Source organism: Sus scrofa, chromosome 6 (assembly GCF_054392235.1).
Source record: "Sus scrofa isolate SSC_HxYL_T2T_F1_AM1 chromosome 6, Sscrofa_HxYL_maternal_Yorkshire_Landrace_v2.0, whole genome shotgun sequence".
Lineage (NCBI taxonomy): Eukaryota > Metazoa > Chordata > Mammalia > Artiodactyla > Suidae > Sus > Sus scrofa.
The window spans coordinates 13838258-13855363 of NC_139388.1; the positions used below are offsets into that span (position 1 = coordinate 13838258).

The 17106-nt window shown below is 40.8% G+C and overlaps 1 protein-coding gene across 3 annotated transcripts in view; it reads left to right on the forward strand.

Moving 5' to 3' along the window:
- Positions 1-17106, forward strand: part of GLG1 (golgi glycoprotein 1) — a 154235-nt gene that overhangs the window by 95196 nt on the left and 41933 nt on the right. For all 3 annotated transcript variants that reach the window (XR_014805455.1, XR_014805456.1, XM_005664351.4), the window contains exons 4-7: positions 5720-5935; positions 14246-14449; positions 15286-15357; positions 16734-16917. Coding sequence is in view for 1 of the 3 variants with exons in the window: in XM_005664351.4 (XP_005664408.3) it covers positions 5720-5935; positions 14246-14449; positions 15286-15357; positions 16734-16917 (676 nt within the window). In the remaining 2 variants the exon portion in view is untranslated. The remainder of the gene's footprint in view (positions 1-5719; positions 5936-14245; positions 14450-15285; positions 15358-16733; positions 16918-17106) is intronic.

Here is a 17106-nt window from a genome sequence, read left to right on the forward strand (position 1 = left end):
GCCGTGAGTGTGGCCCTAAAAGGCAAAATAAATAAATAAGAGTTAGCCTTTAAAAAACTTGAAAATGATTGTTATAAATGGCTATTGAGGAATTCCCGTCGTGGCATAGTGGAAACAAATCCAACTAGGAACCATGAGGTTGTGGGTTCGATCCCTGGCCTCACTCAATGGATTAAGGATCTGGGGTTGCCCTGAGCTGTGGTGTAGGTCAAAGACATGGCTTGGATCTGCCATTGCTGTGGCTGGCAGCAATAGCTCCAGTTAGACCCCTAGCCTGGGAACCTCCATGTGCCATGGGTGTGACTCTGAAAGGACAAAAGAAAAAAAAAAAAAGGCTATTGAGTAGAGACAAAAATAATTAATGAGTTCCCGTCGTGACTCAGTGGTTAACGAATCCAACTAGGAACCATGAGGTTCGGTCCCTGCCCTTGCTCAGTGGGTTAAGGATCTGGCGTTGCCATGAGCTATGGTGTAGGTTGCAGACGCAGCTCAGATCCCGAGTTGCTGTGGCTGTGGTGTAGGCTGGCAGCTACAGCTTCGATTAGACCCCTAGCCTGGGAACCTCCATATGCCGAGGGAGTGGCCCTGGAAAAGGCAAAAAGACCGAAAAAAAATTAATGAAAATTTATAACATTGTATGGATGCTAATTGGTGATATTTTTCAATTATTTCTCTTGGCTTAGTGTATATATCAGATAATATTAGTGAAAATTACGGTATTGAGATTTTCATTTTATTTTTTAGAATTAGTGATAGAAATTCTTCAAAGCCAGAGATTTCTGCATGCTGAAAGAATCACAAAGAAAACAGTTGCTGTTTTTTTTTACCTCAGAGTTAACTACAGATCTTGCATCATACAGATCTGTCCCCAAACTACCTCATTGATGACAAGTCAGGACCATTTTCTCCTGAGCTCTTAAGGAAGACCCTGTTCCAGCCAGATAAGCCCTCAGCTAGTGTTCCTCACTCACGTCTTTATGGGATCTTGTAGACCCTGTTTTCTTCCTCAGACCTTCTATGAATCAGATAAGCTTTATTCTTCTAAAGCTGTGACTCTTCTTCATATTTGTTGGGGCTTCAAAATAGACTAGCTTCTATGTATTTATTTTTTAAATATTTTTTGTTTAATTTTTTAAAATTAAAATACAGTTGATTTACAATGTTGTGCCAATTTCTACTGTACAGTGAAGTGACCTGGTTATACATATATATACGTTCCCTTTCTTACGTTATCTTCCTTCATGGTCTGGCCCAAGAGACTGAATATACAGTAGGACCTCATTGCTTATTCATTCAAGAATAGCTTATTTTAAAACGTAGAGGAGTTCCCGTCGTGGCTCAGTGGTTAACGAATCTGACTAGGAACCATGAGGTTGCAGGTTCGGTCCCTGGCCCTGTTCAGTGGGTTAGGGATCCGGTATTGCCGTGAGCTGTGGTGTAGGTCGCAGATGCAGCCCAGATCTGGCGTTGCTGGGGAACTGGCGTAGGCCGGCGGCTACAGCTGCCGTTCGACCCCTAGCCTGGGAACCTCCATATGCCTCGGCAGCGGCCCTAGAAAACAGCAAAAAGACAAAAAAATAAAATAATAAAATAAAATAAAACATTGATCCTCAGCTTCTAGCTTCTAACTCCCTTAGCTAGCTTTGTCACTAGCTATACATACCAGGTTGAGTGCCATGTGGAAAGTGAGCTCAGAGAATATGCAGATTCATCAGAATAATTTCACCCTCTGCTGGTTTTATCTATCTCCCTATCTAGAATAGAACTGGCTTCCTTGTAATGTATATGTAAAGATGGCCCTCTTATAACCTTTTGGGCTGTTGTGGTTTTATAAAAGATTCAAGTAATAGGGGCCCTTCTCCCTCCCTAGAGGGATATTATACTGGAGTCAGGAAAATTAAATATAAGGAAGGACATAATTGCCAACAAAACATTTTATTCTACATCTCCCTATTATCTTCTTTCTTAATTTTGGAATCCTTCTTCCAAGGAGGAAAATAAACCCAACTTTTATTTACTCTCCATGATTGAGCCAAATACTGCTTGCTTTTCTCCTGCCTCATGTCAAAAATAGAGTGATTATAGGGAGTTCGCCTTGTGGCTCAGCAATGACGAGCCCGAGTAGTATCCATGAGGACATGGGTTCAATCTTTGGGTTGGGATCTGGTGTTGCCATGATGAGCTTCAGTGTAGGTCCCAGATGGGCGTTGCTGTGCCTATGACATAGGCCCGAAGCAGCTGACAATTCAACCCCCAGCATGGGAAATTACATACGCTGCAGGTGCGGCCCTAAAAAGACAAAAAAATTAAAAAAATTAGAGTGACTGTAGCATTTTTTTATTGGCACCTTAAGAATCTGCTCCACAGCCACTCCCGAGTTGACTCTCATTCGTAAATATTGATGATTTAATGCTGTTTTTTTGTTGTTAATCTTAGAAATTTTCTTTGTTGCATTGAACTTCTCTCTAATAGGTTAAAGAAAAGCATAAAATTTTTATTCAAACACTATATCCAGTTATAATTGGTGGTGAACTGAAATACAAATAGGTTCTAACATCTCAAGTATTTCAGTAAAATCTCAAGTGATTGAAACTAAATATACATTTAATTTCTCTGGGTCTTTCTTCAGATTTTTAAACTGTTGGTTCCCCAGTATTAGAGCCTGTATTAATACTTGTATTTCATTAATTTTAAAACCCAAGTATCTGCCACTAGTTATGTTTTTGTTTTGTTTTTTTTTTTAATGATGAGCTTTTTTCAATGGTTGGATTACATGAGTTCCTGTCATGGCTCAGTGGTTAACAAACCCGACTAGGAACCATGAGATTTCGGGTTCGATCCCTGGCCTTGCTCAGTGGGTTAAGGATCCTGCGTTGCTGTGGCTCTGGCCTAGGCTGGCGGCTACAGCTCCAATTCGACCCCTAGCCTGGGAATCTCCATGTGCCGAGGGTATGGCCCTAGAAATGGCAAAAAGACAAAAAAAATAAAAAATAAAACAAAAATAAATAAATGGTTGAATTATAGATGGTAAAATTTTTCAAGCAGCTCGTTATCCTTTCACTTTTGAAACTTAACCTCTATTTTGCTTTAAAAAAAAAATCCCCAAAATACTTTTTCCTGGAATTACATTCATGGCTTGCGCTCTCCCTCTTTCACTCAGTCTCTTTTTGGCTCCACCCGTGGTAGAAGTTCCTGGGCCAGGGATCGAACCCGCAGCTCAGCAGTGACCCAACCCACTGTAGTGACAATGCAGATCCTTACCCTGCTGCTCCACAAGGGAACTCCTCTTGGCCTTCTTTTTAGGCATCTCCAGAAAAAGAGCTCTAGGTTAAGCTGAAAGAATTGCATTCAACTCGTTGATGTCGAAGAACTCTGCTGCCTCTTGAAGCCAGTGTGAGACTATTCAGTTTCCCAAGTTTGCTTAAAAATAAACAGTTCTTTCTCTTGCACTGAGTCTTTGACTTGCTCTAGATTTAACACTGGGGTTAGACATGAAGCGATCCAGGGGCTTGTAGGATAATTAGTGTGTGGTGTGTCCTTCACCCGGCAGCACCTTTTGATGAAGGAGATTGTGTTTGTTTTACCGTGTGTACATATTTGCCATAGGTGGTGTAATAGTGGAGAATGGTCTCTGTTGGTTTCAAAGAAACCAATAAAATATTCCCGTCTCATTTATACTGGAAAAAAAGTTACATTTGGCTCTTCCTCGTGTCAAAACTGCCATTTTTCTTTGTTTTTAATTTCTCCAAATGAAATAGGCTTTTTCGTTTTATTTTTATTTTAATTTTTAAATTTTTTTTGTCTTTTGTCCTTTTAGGGCTGCACCAGAAGCATATGGAGGTTCCCAGCTAGGGGTCCAATTGGAGCTGTAGCCACCAGCCTACGCCAGAGCCACACCAGATCTGAGCGGCGTCTGCGACCTACACCACAGCTCACAGCAACGCCGGATTCTTAACCCACTGAGCGAGGCCAGGGATCGAACACACAACCTCATGGTTCCTGGTTGGATTCGTTTCCATTGCGCCACAACGGGAACTCTGAAATAGGTTTTTTCAAACAACCTTCTCTACTTTATAATTCAAACTTATAACCCTAAAAGTAGATTTCACTTTTTTATGCCTGAATTTCAATACTTTTTGGCTAATTTCCTTCTTTAACACTTGTGGTTTTAAATGTACTTTGAAGGACTGCTACCCCCCTGTGAAGTCACTCTGTGGTTGATCCACTAGATCGCATGTCTAAACCACCCAAATTAGATTTGCAGTAGCCTTCACCTTCCCAAATTTCTCGACAGACTGCACTGAACATCATTTTAACCACTGTTCCAGACCCTGCTGGTGACGCTGGGATTCTACTAAATTCAGAAACACATGTCCAGGGAGTTCCCCTTGTGGTGCAGCAGAAACGAATCCAACCAGTATCAGTGAGGATGTGGGTTTGATCCCTGGGCTTGCTCAGTGGGTCAGGGATCCAATGTTGGCGTGAGCTGTGGTGTAGGTCACAGGTGCGGCTCGGATCCCGCGTTGCTATGACTGTGGTGTAGGCCTCAGCTGCAGCTGATTTGACCCCTAGCCTGGGAACTTCCATATGCCACATATATGACCCTAAAAAGCAAAAAAAAAAAAAAAAAGTCCAAATCCGTAGTTAATCAGAGCACATTAAAGTCAAGAAGTAATATTGTGTCTACTCCCTCTCCTTGGACATTAGTTACCTAACAATAATAGTTTGGTTTGTAGCTTGATTTGGGATATACAACTAGTGTTCAGTTCTGCACCTATTTTCCAGACCTATTCCCTAGATTAATTTCCTCACTGTCCATTGCATTCTTTGTGTGGAAAAAGAACTCAGTAGAATCATTTTAAAGCTGTAGCTGGTGTTCCTGTCGTGGCGCAGCGGAAATGAATCCAACTAGGAACCATAAGCTTTGCAGGTTCAATCCCTGGCCTCGCTCAGTGGGTTAAGGATCCGGTGTTGCTGTGAACTGTGGTGTAGGTCGCAGATGTGGCTCAGATCTGGCGTTGCTGTGGCTGCTGTAGGCCAGAGCTATAGCTACGATCGGACCCCTAGCCTGGTAACCTCCATGTGCCACAGGTGCGGCCCTAGAAAGACAAAAGACAAAAAACAAAAAACCGAAAAAATAGAGCTATAGCTGCTCTTTTTAATGAATGCATTTTAATAAATTTTCTAAATAAAGCTGATTTTTTTTTTTTTTTTTTTTTTGGCTTTTTAGGGCTGCACCCGTGGCATATGGAGGTTCCCAGGCTAAGGATCCAATCAGAGCTATAGCTCTGGCCTACACCACATCTCATAGCAATGCCAGATCCTTAACCCACTGAGTGAGGCCAGGGATTGAACCTGCAAGCTCATGGTTCCTAGTCGGATTCGTTTCCACTGTGCCACGATGGGAACTCCAAAAGCTGGTATTTTGTAAAAGTTTGTTTTACTCCATTTAAACATGAGTTCTACCTGAGCATTTGTATACGTACGTATTTTTTGCAGAATGCATTAATCAGGTGTATCCTAGAAGGTACAACAATCTGAATAGGTATGGCCACACTATTTTCTTTAAAACAAAAGCATTTCTAAGTGTTTTCCTTTTCTTCCCCCCACGTGTAGAGGTGGGAAGTCAACCAGAAAATGTCAGACATTCTCTCCTTCATAAAGGTTGTTTGGTAAGAGAATAGAACACTTGTGTAAAACAGCCTCTTCTTTTGAGCAGATCAAAGAATGTGCTGATGAACCAGTTGTAAAGGGTTACTTGGTTTCCTGCTTGGTGGATCACCGAGGCAATATCACCGAGTACCAGTGTCACCAGTACATCACCAAGATGACAGCCATCATTTTCAGTGATTACCGTCTAATCTGTGGCTTCATGGATAGCTGTAAAAACGACATCAACATTCTGAAATGTGGCAGCATTCGGCTTGGAGAAAAGGTATCTACTATACTGGCTTTGTATAATGGATTTGGGAAAAATTTAGGGCTGAACTTGGAGTTAAAACTGAGGTCTAGCCTGCCCCAGTATCTAAGGCTAGTCTACCAGTGAATGCATTTCATCTCTTTGTAACACAATGTTTCAATAGTGTATGGGGCAGTAGAAGAATTGGTATCTGGTAAGATTAGTGCTACCTTCAAAATACAAAACCAGTTGCTGGTTATTTATAATTTCCCTCTGGAAAAGCATTCTGTAGTTTTGTGGGAAAAGTTGTTGGTTTAGGAGAAACTCGAGTTCTCTCCCTTTCTTTGCATATTCCTCACTGTCACCATAAAAAAAAAAATTACTTAGCACACCAAAACAAAGGAAGATAACGTATTTAAATATTAGAAAATTTAAAGGAGTTCCCGTTGTGGCTCAGTGGTTAACGAATCCTACTAGGAACCATGAGGTGGCAGGTTCGATCCTTGGCCTCACTCGGTGGTTTAAGGATCTGGAGCTGTTGTGAGGTGTGGTGTAAGTTGCAGATGAGGCTCGGATCCCGCGTTGCTGTGGCTGTGGTGTAGGCTGGCAGCTACAGTGCCGATTAGACCCCTCGCCTGGGAACCTCCATATGCCACTGGTGCAGCCCTAGAAAAGACTAAAAGACAAGAAAAAGACAAAAAAAAAAAAGAAAAAAAATTTAAGGATATGAGAAGGTGTATCTGGCTTGTCAGAAGAAAGTTACTTCATAAAGCTGTTATATTGTTATCTTCATCTCCAGAGAACTAATTTTAGTAAAGACAATAACTACCAAGTTTCTTCTTTAATTATATCTGATCTTATTTGTCCGTGATAGTCTGTTTTCCAGAAGGTCCTAATGGAGGTTCAGCCAGATTTATGCCAAATTTGTTTGCTCAGCAGAAATGAAAGGAACTCCTGAGAAGCAGTGGGTGCCAGTGGGAGAGGTAGCCTGAGGCCTGTGTGTGGCCTCAGCTGCTCATTAATCTGCTGTAGAGGAAGTGTGAGAGAAAACAAAATCCCTTTGTCTCTGCCCTCTGTTTGTTCAGAGCACCCTGGCCTGCAGGTTTCCCTCACATGGTGCTGCAATGCTGGACTGCACATCCCAGTGCAGAGGAAGCTTTGAGTGCTGGTGATTGTCTGACTGTCACCAAATACCCGTTGCTTCATACCAGCACAGGGCCCTGGCCCTCTCACCCGACACTTCTGAGCTGGTCTTGAGAGCACTGTGCACTGGCATACAGCTCTCAGGCAGCTAATGAAAGGCCAGTTTTTGTTTTGGGGGGTTTTTTGTTTTTGTTGCTCTTTTTTCTTCCCTTCTTTTCTTGTTCTCTCCTCTTGTGGTTTGATGACTATCTTTAGTGTTGTATTTGAGTTGATTTTTCTTATTTGTGTGCGTATCAGTTGTAGATTTTTGGTTTGTATTTATTCTGACGTTTTGATACGAGTCTACATATATACAGGATTGTTTTAAGTTGTTGGTCTCTTAATTGCACGTTCATCTCCAGTGTCCTGCATTTGTACTCTCCTCTTCTCACGATTTCTGATTTTGGTGGAATAATTGTGTGTGGATGATTTCGTATCTTTATATATATATATATATACCTTTACTGGTGAGCCTTGTCATTCGTGGTATTTTTGTTTCTGGTTGCGGCCTTTTCTTTTCTGTCTAGAGAAGTTCCTTTAGTATTTGTCATAAAGCTGGTTTAGTGTTGCTGAATTCTCTTAGCTTTTGCTTATCTGTGAAGCTTTTGATTTCCCTTCAAATCTGAATGAGAGCCTTGCTGGGTGAAGTCATCTTGGTTGGAGGTTTTTTCCTTTCATCACGTTAAGCATATCATGCCACTCCTTCTGGCCTGCACAGTTTCTGCTGAAAAATCTCCCGATAACCTTATCAGGGTTTGTGAGTGTGTGATTTGTTTCTTTTCCCTAGCTGCTTTCAATATTTTCAATATTTTCTCTTTGTCTCTAATTTTGGTCAGCTTGATTAATATGTGTCTCGGGGTGTTCCTCCTTGGGTTTGTTTTATATGGTACTTGTTGTGCTTCCTGGATTTGAGTGAGTGGTTCCTTTCCCATGTTAGGGCAGTTTTCAGCTATTATCTCTTGGAATATTTTTTCTGTACCCTTCTCTCTCTCTTCTTCTGGCACCCCTATAATACAGATGTTGGTGCGTTTCACATTGTCCCAGAGTTCTCTGAGACTCTCTTCATTTGTTTTCAATCTTTTTTCTCTTTTCTGTTCTGCATCCGTAATTTCTACTAATCTGTCCTCTACCATTCTTGTTTGTTCTTCTGCCTCCTGTATTCTGCTGTTGGCTGCTTCTAATGAATTTTTATTTCAGTTATTGTATTTTGCATCTCTTCTCATTTAAGTTTTATATCTTGTATCTCTTTGCTCAGTGTTTCCTGTAAATTATCCATCTTTGCCTCCAGTTTATTTCTATTTATTTCTTGCATCATCTTCAGCATCAACAGTCTAAAGTCTTTTTCCTAGAGGCTGAGAATCTCCTGATCACTAAGCTGTTTTTCTGGGTTTTTTTTCTTTCTCCCTTATCTGAGTTATAGTTCTCTGTCTTTTCATTTTTATAGGTTTTTGGTGTGGTGACCTTTTTACAGATAATAGAGTTGTAGCCTCTCTTACTTCTGGTGTCTGCCCCCCTTGTGGCTGAAGTTGGTACAGGGGCTTGCTGTAGGCTTCCTGATGGGAGGGACTGATGACTGCCCACTGGTAGATGGAGCTGATTCCTATCTCTCTGGTGGGTGGGGCTTTGTCTCTGAGTGAGATTAGAAGCTAGCTGTGTGCTGGCCTGGTTCTTTAGGCAGCCTGTTTACTGATGGGTGCCGCTGTGGTCCTACCTGGATTGTTGTTTGCCCTGGGGCTTCTCAGCGCTGATTTTCCCATTAAGGCCACCTCCAGAGAAAGGCACGCTGCTGAATATTCCCAAGAGCTTTGCTTTCAATGTCCTTCCCCCACAACAAGCCACATTTACCCGTTTTCCCAGAAGGTCCTCCAAGAACTGCAGTCAGGGAGTTCCCGTTATGGTACAGTGGTTAACGAATCCGACTAGGAACCATGAGGTTGCGGGTTCGATCCCTGCCCTTGCTCAGTGGGTTAACGATCCGGCGTTGCCATGAGCTGTGGTGTAGGTCGCAGATGCGGCTCGGATCCCGCGTTGCTGTGACTCTGGCGTAAGCTGGTGGCTACGGCTCTGATTCGACCCCTAGAATGGGAGCCTCCATATGCCGCGGGAGCGGCCCAAGAAATAGCAAAAAGACAAAAACAAAAACAAAAATAAAAACAAAAACAAACAAACAAAAAGAACTGCAGTCAGGTTTGACCCAGATTCCTACGGAGATTTTGCTTTGCCCTGGGACCCAGTACACATGAAAGTCTGTGTGCACCTTTTAAGAACAGGACGTTTCCCCCAGTCCCATGGAGTTCCTGCGCACAAGCCCCCCCGGCCTTCAATGCCAGATGCTTTGGGGGCTTTCTCCCAGTGCCAGATACCCACACGTGAGAGTTTGATGTGGGGCTCAGAACTGTCATTCCTATGGGCAAGTCTCTGTGAAACAGTTACTTTCCAGGCTGTGGGGCTTCCTACCCAGAAGGTATGGGGTTGCTTATATCGCATAATTGCCCCTCCTACCTCCTGATGTGGCCTCCTCTTTGTCTTCTGGAATAGGATATCGGCTTGAAGGTTTCCGGTCCATTTGGTTGAAGATTGCTCAGCATTTGGTTGTAAATGTTATTGTTTTTAGGGGAGAAGTTGAGCTCCAGTCCTTCTATTCTGCCGTCTTAATCCCATCTCCACAACAATGCCTTACTTTGATCCTCATATCTTTGAACCTCAGGTGTGTCTCTTATCTGACTAAAATCGGTCTTTTCTCTGAGCTGCTACCAGCCGTGCCACGGGTCCCTGGCATTCTGCCTCTCGCACCTGTCGCAACCCAGCTGCAGCACCTACAGTTCCCTGCTGCCCCCTGGGTTTTTTGTTGTTGGGTTTTTTTTTCCTTTTTTAGGGCCACACCCGAGGCATATGGAGGTTCCCAAGCTAGAATTTGAATTGGAACTATAGCCACTGGCCTACACCATAGCCACAGCAATGCAGGATCTGAGCTGCATCTGCGATCTACACCACAGCTCACGGCACTGCCAGATCCTTAACCCACTAAGCAAGGCCGGGGATTGAACTTGCATCATTGTGGATCCTAGTCAGATTCGTTTCTGCTGAGCCACAGGAGGAACTCCAAAAGACCAGTTTTTATAAAGCAGGCACAATCTTTCCTTTCCCAGCACACTCTAGAAATGGCACAGAAGCCTTAAGTCACCCAGACAATTCAGGAAACTCCTCTAACTTTATTTAGGGTGTGAGGATTATATCCAGTTCCAAACCTCACTCTTAAAAATCTTTATGTAATTGTTTCAGACATACTTTTCAGGAATCACTGATGACACCTTTTCATATTTGTGGTTAGTGGTCTATCTTGTAGAATAGACCATTACAAATTACCTCTCTTTATAGTAGTTTTTCTCTATTGCCCATCAAAATAATCACTGGTGAGCTTCCTGCCAGCAGTCTGAATTGTCACTATAAAACTTGCTTTTAGCTGCGTACATGAGTTACTGAGCCTGCATTGACTTAAGTGATGGCAGAAAATAGTGCTGGAGCCCAGAGACAGCATAGTAAGGGTTGCTTTTTAAGCTTTGTTGAAATAACAGAAAACATTTCTGTGGACCATCCAAATGCACATTTTTGTTATTTTTATCTTTTGCTATACCTGCCGGTAAGATAAATTTCTTTTTATGTGAGACCCCACCCTAGGACCAGATGGACTCCTGCCTGCACTTCTGAAAAAAGCATGTCCTTTCTGTATAATGCTCTCTGTTGCTATAGCCAAGTTTGAAGATGCTGGCCGTCTGTCCTCAGACCTTCTCTGCCTTTTCTGGCTATAGTTTACCTCTCTGAAGCCAGTTATTTAGATAGGAAAATTATCCTGAAAATTAATAAATCAGCTTCTGACCATAGAAAAGAACACTCTCATCATTTGTAAACTTGTTGCTTTGAAGCTTGCAAACTCCTCTGTGACCAGCTTTGAACTGACCTCCAAAGGTCAGAGAAGAGGGGTTGTGGTTCATCTGTTTGTACCCTGCCACTTTATGGACATATAAATGTCATGATTTCAAAACTATGATTATTTTCAAAATGTTAATATGTATACATTTTAAAACAAGACTATATACTTAATAATATCTTTAGAATTTTCGAAATAGCTTTTTTAAATGAAAACAGGGAGTTCCCGTCGCGCAGTGGTTAACGAATCCGACTAGGAACCATGAGGTTGCGGGTTCGGTCCCTGCCCTTGCTCAGTGGGTTAACGATCCGGCGTTGCCTTGAGCTGTGGTGTAGGTTGCAGACACGGCTCGAATCCTGCGTTGCTGTGGCTCTGGCGTAGGCCTGTGGCTGCAGCTCCGATTGGACCCCTAGCCTGGGAACCTCCATATGCCGCGGGAGTGGCCCAAGAAATAGCAAAAAGACAAAAAAAATAAAATAAAATAAAAAATAAAATGAAAACAAAGATCTCCAAAGATAAATGTCCGTGATTTATGTCATCCGAAGAGAAGTAGAGTGTGGGGTCCACAGCAGGAACTTAACGGTGGACGTGCGACACGTTATTATTACTTTCATATTTTTCACTCAGACATGTCATTTTATCATTCCCTGCTTTTACCAGCTGCTTTGAGTAATTCACACAGTCTTTTCCCCTCTTTATCTAGAGATGTAGTTCACAGGAGGCGTCATAAATGTTGAAATGGAGAAATGAAAGAGCAGAAATGAAAACAGTTCCTGCCTACCTTTTTGTGATTAATGTTATCATGTTATCCTTCTTTCTCTCTCTTTCTTTTTTTTTTAAGGACAAGGTTTAGGAAAGAAAAAATAGTACCTTTTGAAGTACGAAAGCTGATCAGAGCACTAGTAGTAGTTTTGAGACAGACATTTGTCTCACCACAGTAGAATTTTTGAAATTCATTTAAGTCCATTTACAGGATCATATGTTACTCATATGTCAAGCCTGTATGTTAATAACTTAACTTTTTTTAACCTAAGTGATTTTTTTTTTAACCTAGGTAATTTTATTTTCTTGTGGCTAATGCCCTTTACTCTGATTCATATTCAGTAATAACCCTACAGTCTTCTTTGTCAAGTATTTGTGTGTATTTCAGTTGTATAATTCAAATGGGCTAAACTGCAAAGCTCAGAGACTCTGGGTAACTGAAAAGTATTCCTAAAATATCTTTATTTGAAGAAAATTATCTAAAGCTACGATGAATGAAAACGTCTAATGGAGGTGATATTGTGGCCTGATCGCAATATGTGGTGCTGCAACTGCTGTCATTAAAATTACATCTCAGATTCTTCAGGGGGTCTCAAACCATGCTGCTGCTGCATTTAAACAGTTATGAACCCTGAGTATCCAAGGAAACACTTGACTCATTACACGGAAATCATTTCTTTATTCTATGATGCCAGAAGTAAAGGCTCAGTCTGAATCTAAAGTTGACTCTCATGCTTCTATTTTCAGCCTCTTTTATATGATCTTGACCTGATTGCTAGTGACCATCTCAGTAAGTTATTATGTGCTATGAAAATTTGGTATAGGACATGACTTTATAAAATCGTGTTGATACTTATCTCTTGTATACTCTAAATAGAAAGTGACTGATGTGTTTCCATCCAAATCTGTGTTATCCTAGGTTTGTTTTTCTTTCGGGCAGTGGAAATGGTTAGGGCTCTTCTAAGAGGGCCAAAGTCAGACGGAGGACTTGATTGTCACTCTCAAGTTAGGAAGGAAAAATAAGCCTTTCTCTGGGTTTCTGGGATTTGTGTCTCCTTCTCTCTCTGTCCTTAATCGTTTTGTTACTTGTCCTTCAGATTTTTGTTTCTCCCAGAATTACTCTCCAAAAAACCCTTCTGGTCATCTCAGGTCACGAAGCACTGGACAGATCATAGAGCTGGTGAGGAAGTTTGAGGTACAGATAGAAAGTAGGAAGGCACAGGAATCTGCTCGTGTAGTGTGCTTCCTGATCTTTTTGGGTTAGAAAACCTTTTGAAATTTAATGAAAGCTATGGCCTCTCTTCACAAAAAATTTACAAAACCCACATACAAACTGTAGGAATTTCATAGAACTCTGAGGTCTGAAAAAACAAATGACGGGCAGTTAACCAGGTGCCATCTGCTCTGCAGTTGGACGAGCTGACAGACTCCTCTAGGCCTCTGTTTACTCATCTGCACAATGGGAATCACAGCTCCTACCCCTTTTTCACAGGCCTATGAGGAGAGAACATGAACACTTTTTTGGAAATACCTGGAAATTAACATACTATGGAACAAAGCCAATTACAGCAAAATGGGGAAAACTATGTACATTTTTGTTGAATCAAAATTTTACCTAAATTAGATGTTTCCCTACCTAGTTTTAGGAATTTTTTTTAAATATATAGATTCCATCAACATGATATTTAACATAATGAGATTTTATATGCATGAGTGTGTGTGTTAATAAATGATAGCCCTGTATTTTCTGCTGCTTTGGTTTGCTTTGTTAATGATATACCTCTCACATTATTGAAGCCTATCTTCTAAGTATAGAAGATTGGGATTCTTGAATAAAAAATGTTTAGGGGAAATTTTTCGTATTTTGAATGAATGTGTGTGGTTGCTATGGGGTCGATGCCTTGTATATTTGAAGATTATTGGATGGTTTTAGGAAGACTCTCAAAAGTAGTTTAGTAAATGGAGGTAATCTTGTTAAAATCGCATTAAAATAAATCCAAAACATCAAGGTGAACATTACACTCAAGATTGGGCTCTTTGTGGATAGTATAAAATAGAAAAAAGAGAAAGAGGGTCTCTCTATCATCTTTTCTCAATGAATTTTATGGTTTCTTGTTTTTTTTTAAAACTTGGCTAAAGCACTATTATTTGGGAAATACATAACCCTTCAAGGTAAATGAACAGAGATTTCTGCAATGTTATTTCAGTATTGACATGTACTATGATCAGTGCATTGGGCTAAAGTAATTTCTTTAAATTTTTCTGACTTCCTAATTTCTAAAAAGTCAGGTTCCTGTTTCTAGTACAAACTAAACTGACTTAAATTTCCCAGGATCTGGTTGGTTCCCACTCTGTTTCCCAATAGAACAGTGAGAAGCTATGTGTGTTGAGGGCTCATTTGTTCGAACCAAATGACATTTTTTGAAGCTCATTGTGGTGAAAGTTTTAAAACGTGAGTATCCTTGCTATTTTAGGATGCACACTCACAGGGTGAGGTGGTGTCATGCCTGGAGAAAGGCCTGGTGAAAGAAGCGGAAGAAAGGGATCCTAAGATTCAAGTCTCTGAACTCTGCAAGAAAGCCATTCTCCGGGTGGCTGAGCTGTCCTCAGATGACTTTCACTTAGACCGGCATTTATATTTTGCCTGCCGAGATGATCGGGAGCGTTTTTGTGAAAATGTGAGTCATCTCAGAAACTTTTCGCCTTTGCTTCCTTTTCTTCTTCAATATTTTTTTTATACTTGATTCTAAAATTAAACCAGCACAGCCCTCGCATGTGGAAAAGCCAGTGAAATGGAAGGTGGAGTTGGTCCCAGGAGAACGGAAAGTGATATACTAGCCTTAATGGAACATCTAGTTAATGCTTGGCTTTGGACTATCTCTGTGCATTGTTTTTTGTACTTTATCTCACTTTTCAATTTCAGTTCTTGAAAGTCTCTTTTATCTATAAGAATCCTATTTTGCCAGGGAATCCCATTCGTATATATTCCACAGCTAAAACTTGGCCATGTTACGTATTTATATTTAAATAGTTTCAGCTAAGAGAAGGAAACAGCTTCTAAAACTAAATCCTTAATTACTTCCTGCAAACCCTATAAAACAACTTTCTAACCCTTTAGGTAGAAATAATCTCCATCTTTACCACAAAGGACTGAGAGTGGCTTGTGTATACTCCCACTTGGTCTGCTGTTTTGAATTACTAGCTTTAACTACCAGAACCACTGATCAGAGCCAATGCTAGAGTTTTATTGACTCAGGCATAAAGTTGTAAGAACTAACACTTCTCTTTGGGTCCCTAATTAACTGTATATTTGGGAATACATGACAATAGTCAGACACCATGGGAAATTATTTTTCATCTTTATTGCGATGACTGTTTTCTTTCCAAGGCGACTAAATTTTATAAATGGCTGAGGCTCTGTTCAAAGGTCGTCATCATTGTTATAATTTAACAGAAAGTTGTGGATAATGCAAAGCGTAACTAGTCATAGTGATGATGACGTTATCTCTTCCAGACACAAGCTGGTGAAGGCAGAGTATATAAGTGCCTCTTTAACCATAAATTTGAGGAATCAATGAGTGAAAAAGTAAGTATTACTTTGAAACAAACCAGCATTTTATTCATTTTCTTAAAAGTGTTCTCAAGTCCTCTCAAATAACATTCTTCTTATAAACTCATACCCAAATTTAAAATGCTAATACATACTCTGGTTTCTCTTCATATCGTATAAATCTTTCGCCTTTTAAAATACTGATACGGAAGTGCCCATCTTGGCACAGTGGAAACCAATCTGACTAGGAACCAGGAGGTTGCAGGTTCAATCCCTGGCCTTGCTCAGTGGGTTAAGGATCCGGCATTGCCGTGAGCTGTGGTGTAGGTCGAAGAGGTGGCTCAGATCTGGCATTGCTGTGGCTGTGGTGTAGGCCAGCAGCTGCAGCTCCAATTAGACCCATAGCCTGGGAACCTCTGTATGCCATGGGGTGCGGCCCCAAAAAGCAAAAAAATAAAAATAAAATAAAATACTGATACAGTTTATCCTTTTCAGATAACTTGGCTTTTAGTAGAAAACCAAAGCATATTTCACTTAAATAAAAAAAATGAAGTTTTTCATGATACCTGGATAGGGAAGCCAGGTGAGAATTTCGGGAGTAAAATCAGACAGTTTTATATCAGAATTACACTGAAGCCATCCTTGTGTACTTAGGAAGTTTATACTAAGCTAACCAATGCACTTCCCTATATACTTAGGAAGTTTAGGCTAAGCAAACCAATGTACTTCATAGGTAATTAGTAATTTAATTTTTCATCAGCTGTCTCTAAGCATTCTCATGACTGTTAGTCCTCTGTCCCTGGATGGATGCAAGAATCTTTAAAAAAATTTTTTTTCTTTATTAAAGTGTAGTTGATTTACAATGTTCTGTCAATTTGCGAGAATCTTTTATGGCTTTTAGAAGTAATTACTTTTGGCTTTGCCAACGTGTCATTTACTTTCCTTGTAGCTGAAGGAATGCTTTTCATTTCAGTTACTTATATCATTTACTAATGAAAAATTATATTTTAAAAGTATAGAATGGACCTTCCATGGTGTTATGTCAGTTGCCATTTTCATTCTGGTGAATTTTACTTTAGGAATATTGTTGATGAGGAAAAGAATGCTTTGTCAAGTTAATGTATTAAAGTCTAAAACAGCCTTTTCTTCTCTCTAATGTATTAAAGTCTACCAAACTGTGTTTTGGATATTTGCTATTGCTGCAGCAATCAGCAATTCACCATAGAATTCCAGAGTTTCCCACTTATTTACTCCTCCTTCTTGCCACAGTAGATCTTGTGTTGAATTTTAACCAAACTTAAACATTTTGCTTCCTGTGCTTGGCCATGAACCTCTGCTTGTCTTAGAGGTATATGTGAATGGCTGAGCCACCTGCGTGATCTCACACCTTTCTTGCTGCGCTCTTCCCTCAGTGTCGAGAAGCACTAACAACCCGCCAAAAGCTGATTGCCCAGGATTATAAAGTTAGTTATTCATTGGCCAAATCCTGTAAGAGTGACTTGAAGAAGTACCGGTGCAATGTGGAAAACCTTCCCCGGTCCCGGGAAGCCAGGCTCTCCTACCTTCTGATGTGTCTGGAGTCAGCTGTGCATAGAGGTAAGAGTTAATTTCTCTGTCCTTTTCACTCCTTTTTGGATTGTTTCCTTCTTTGCTGACTCTTTGGAGTACATTCGTACAAGTGGCTCAGGAGCCTTTCTTTGTCAGCAGAACTCTGGGCTGAAGGCTTCATATCCCTAAGCCGTGTTGAAGGCCCTTCCTCTTAGCTCAACAGTCCTCAGTTTTGGT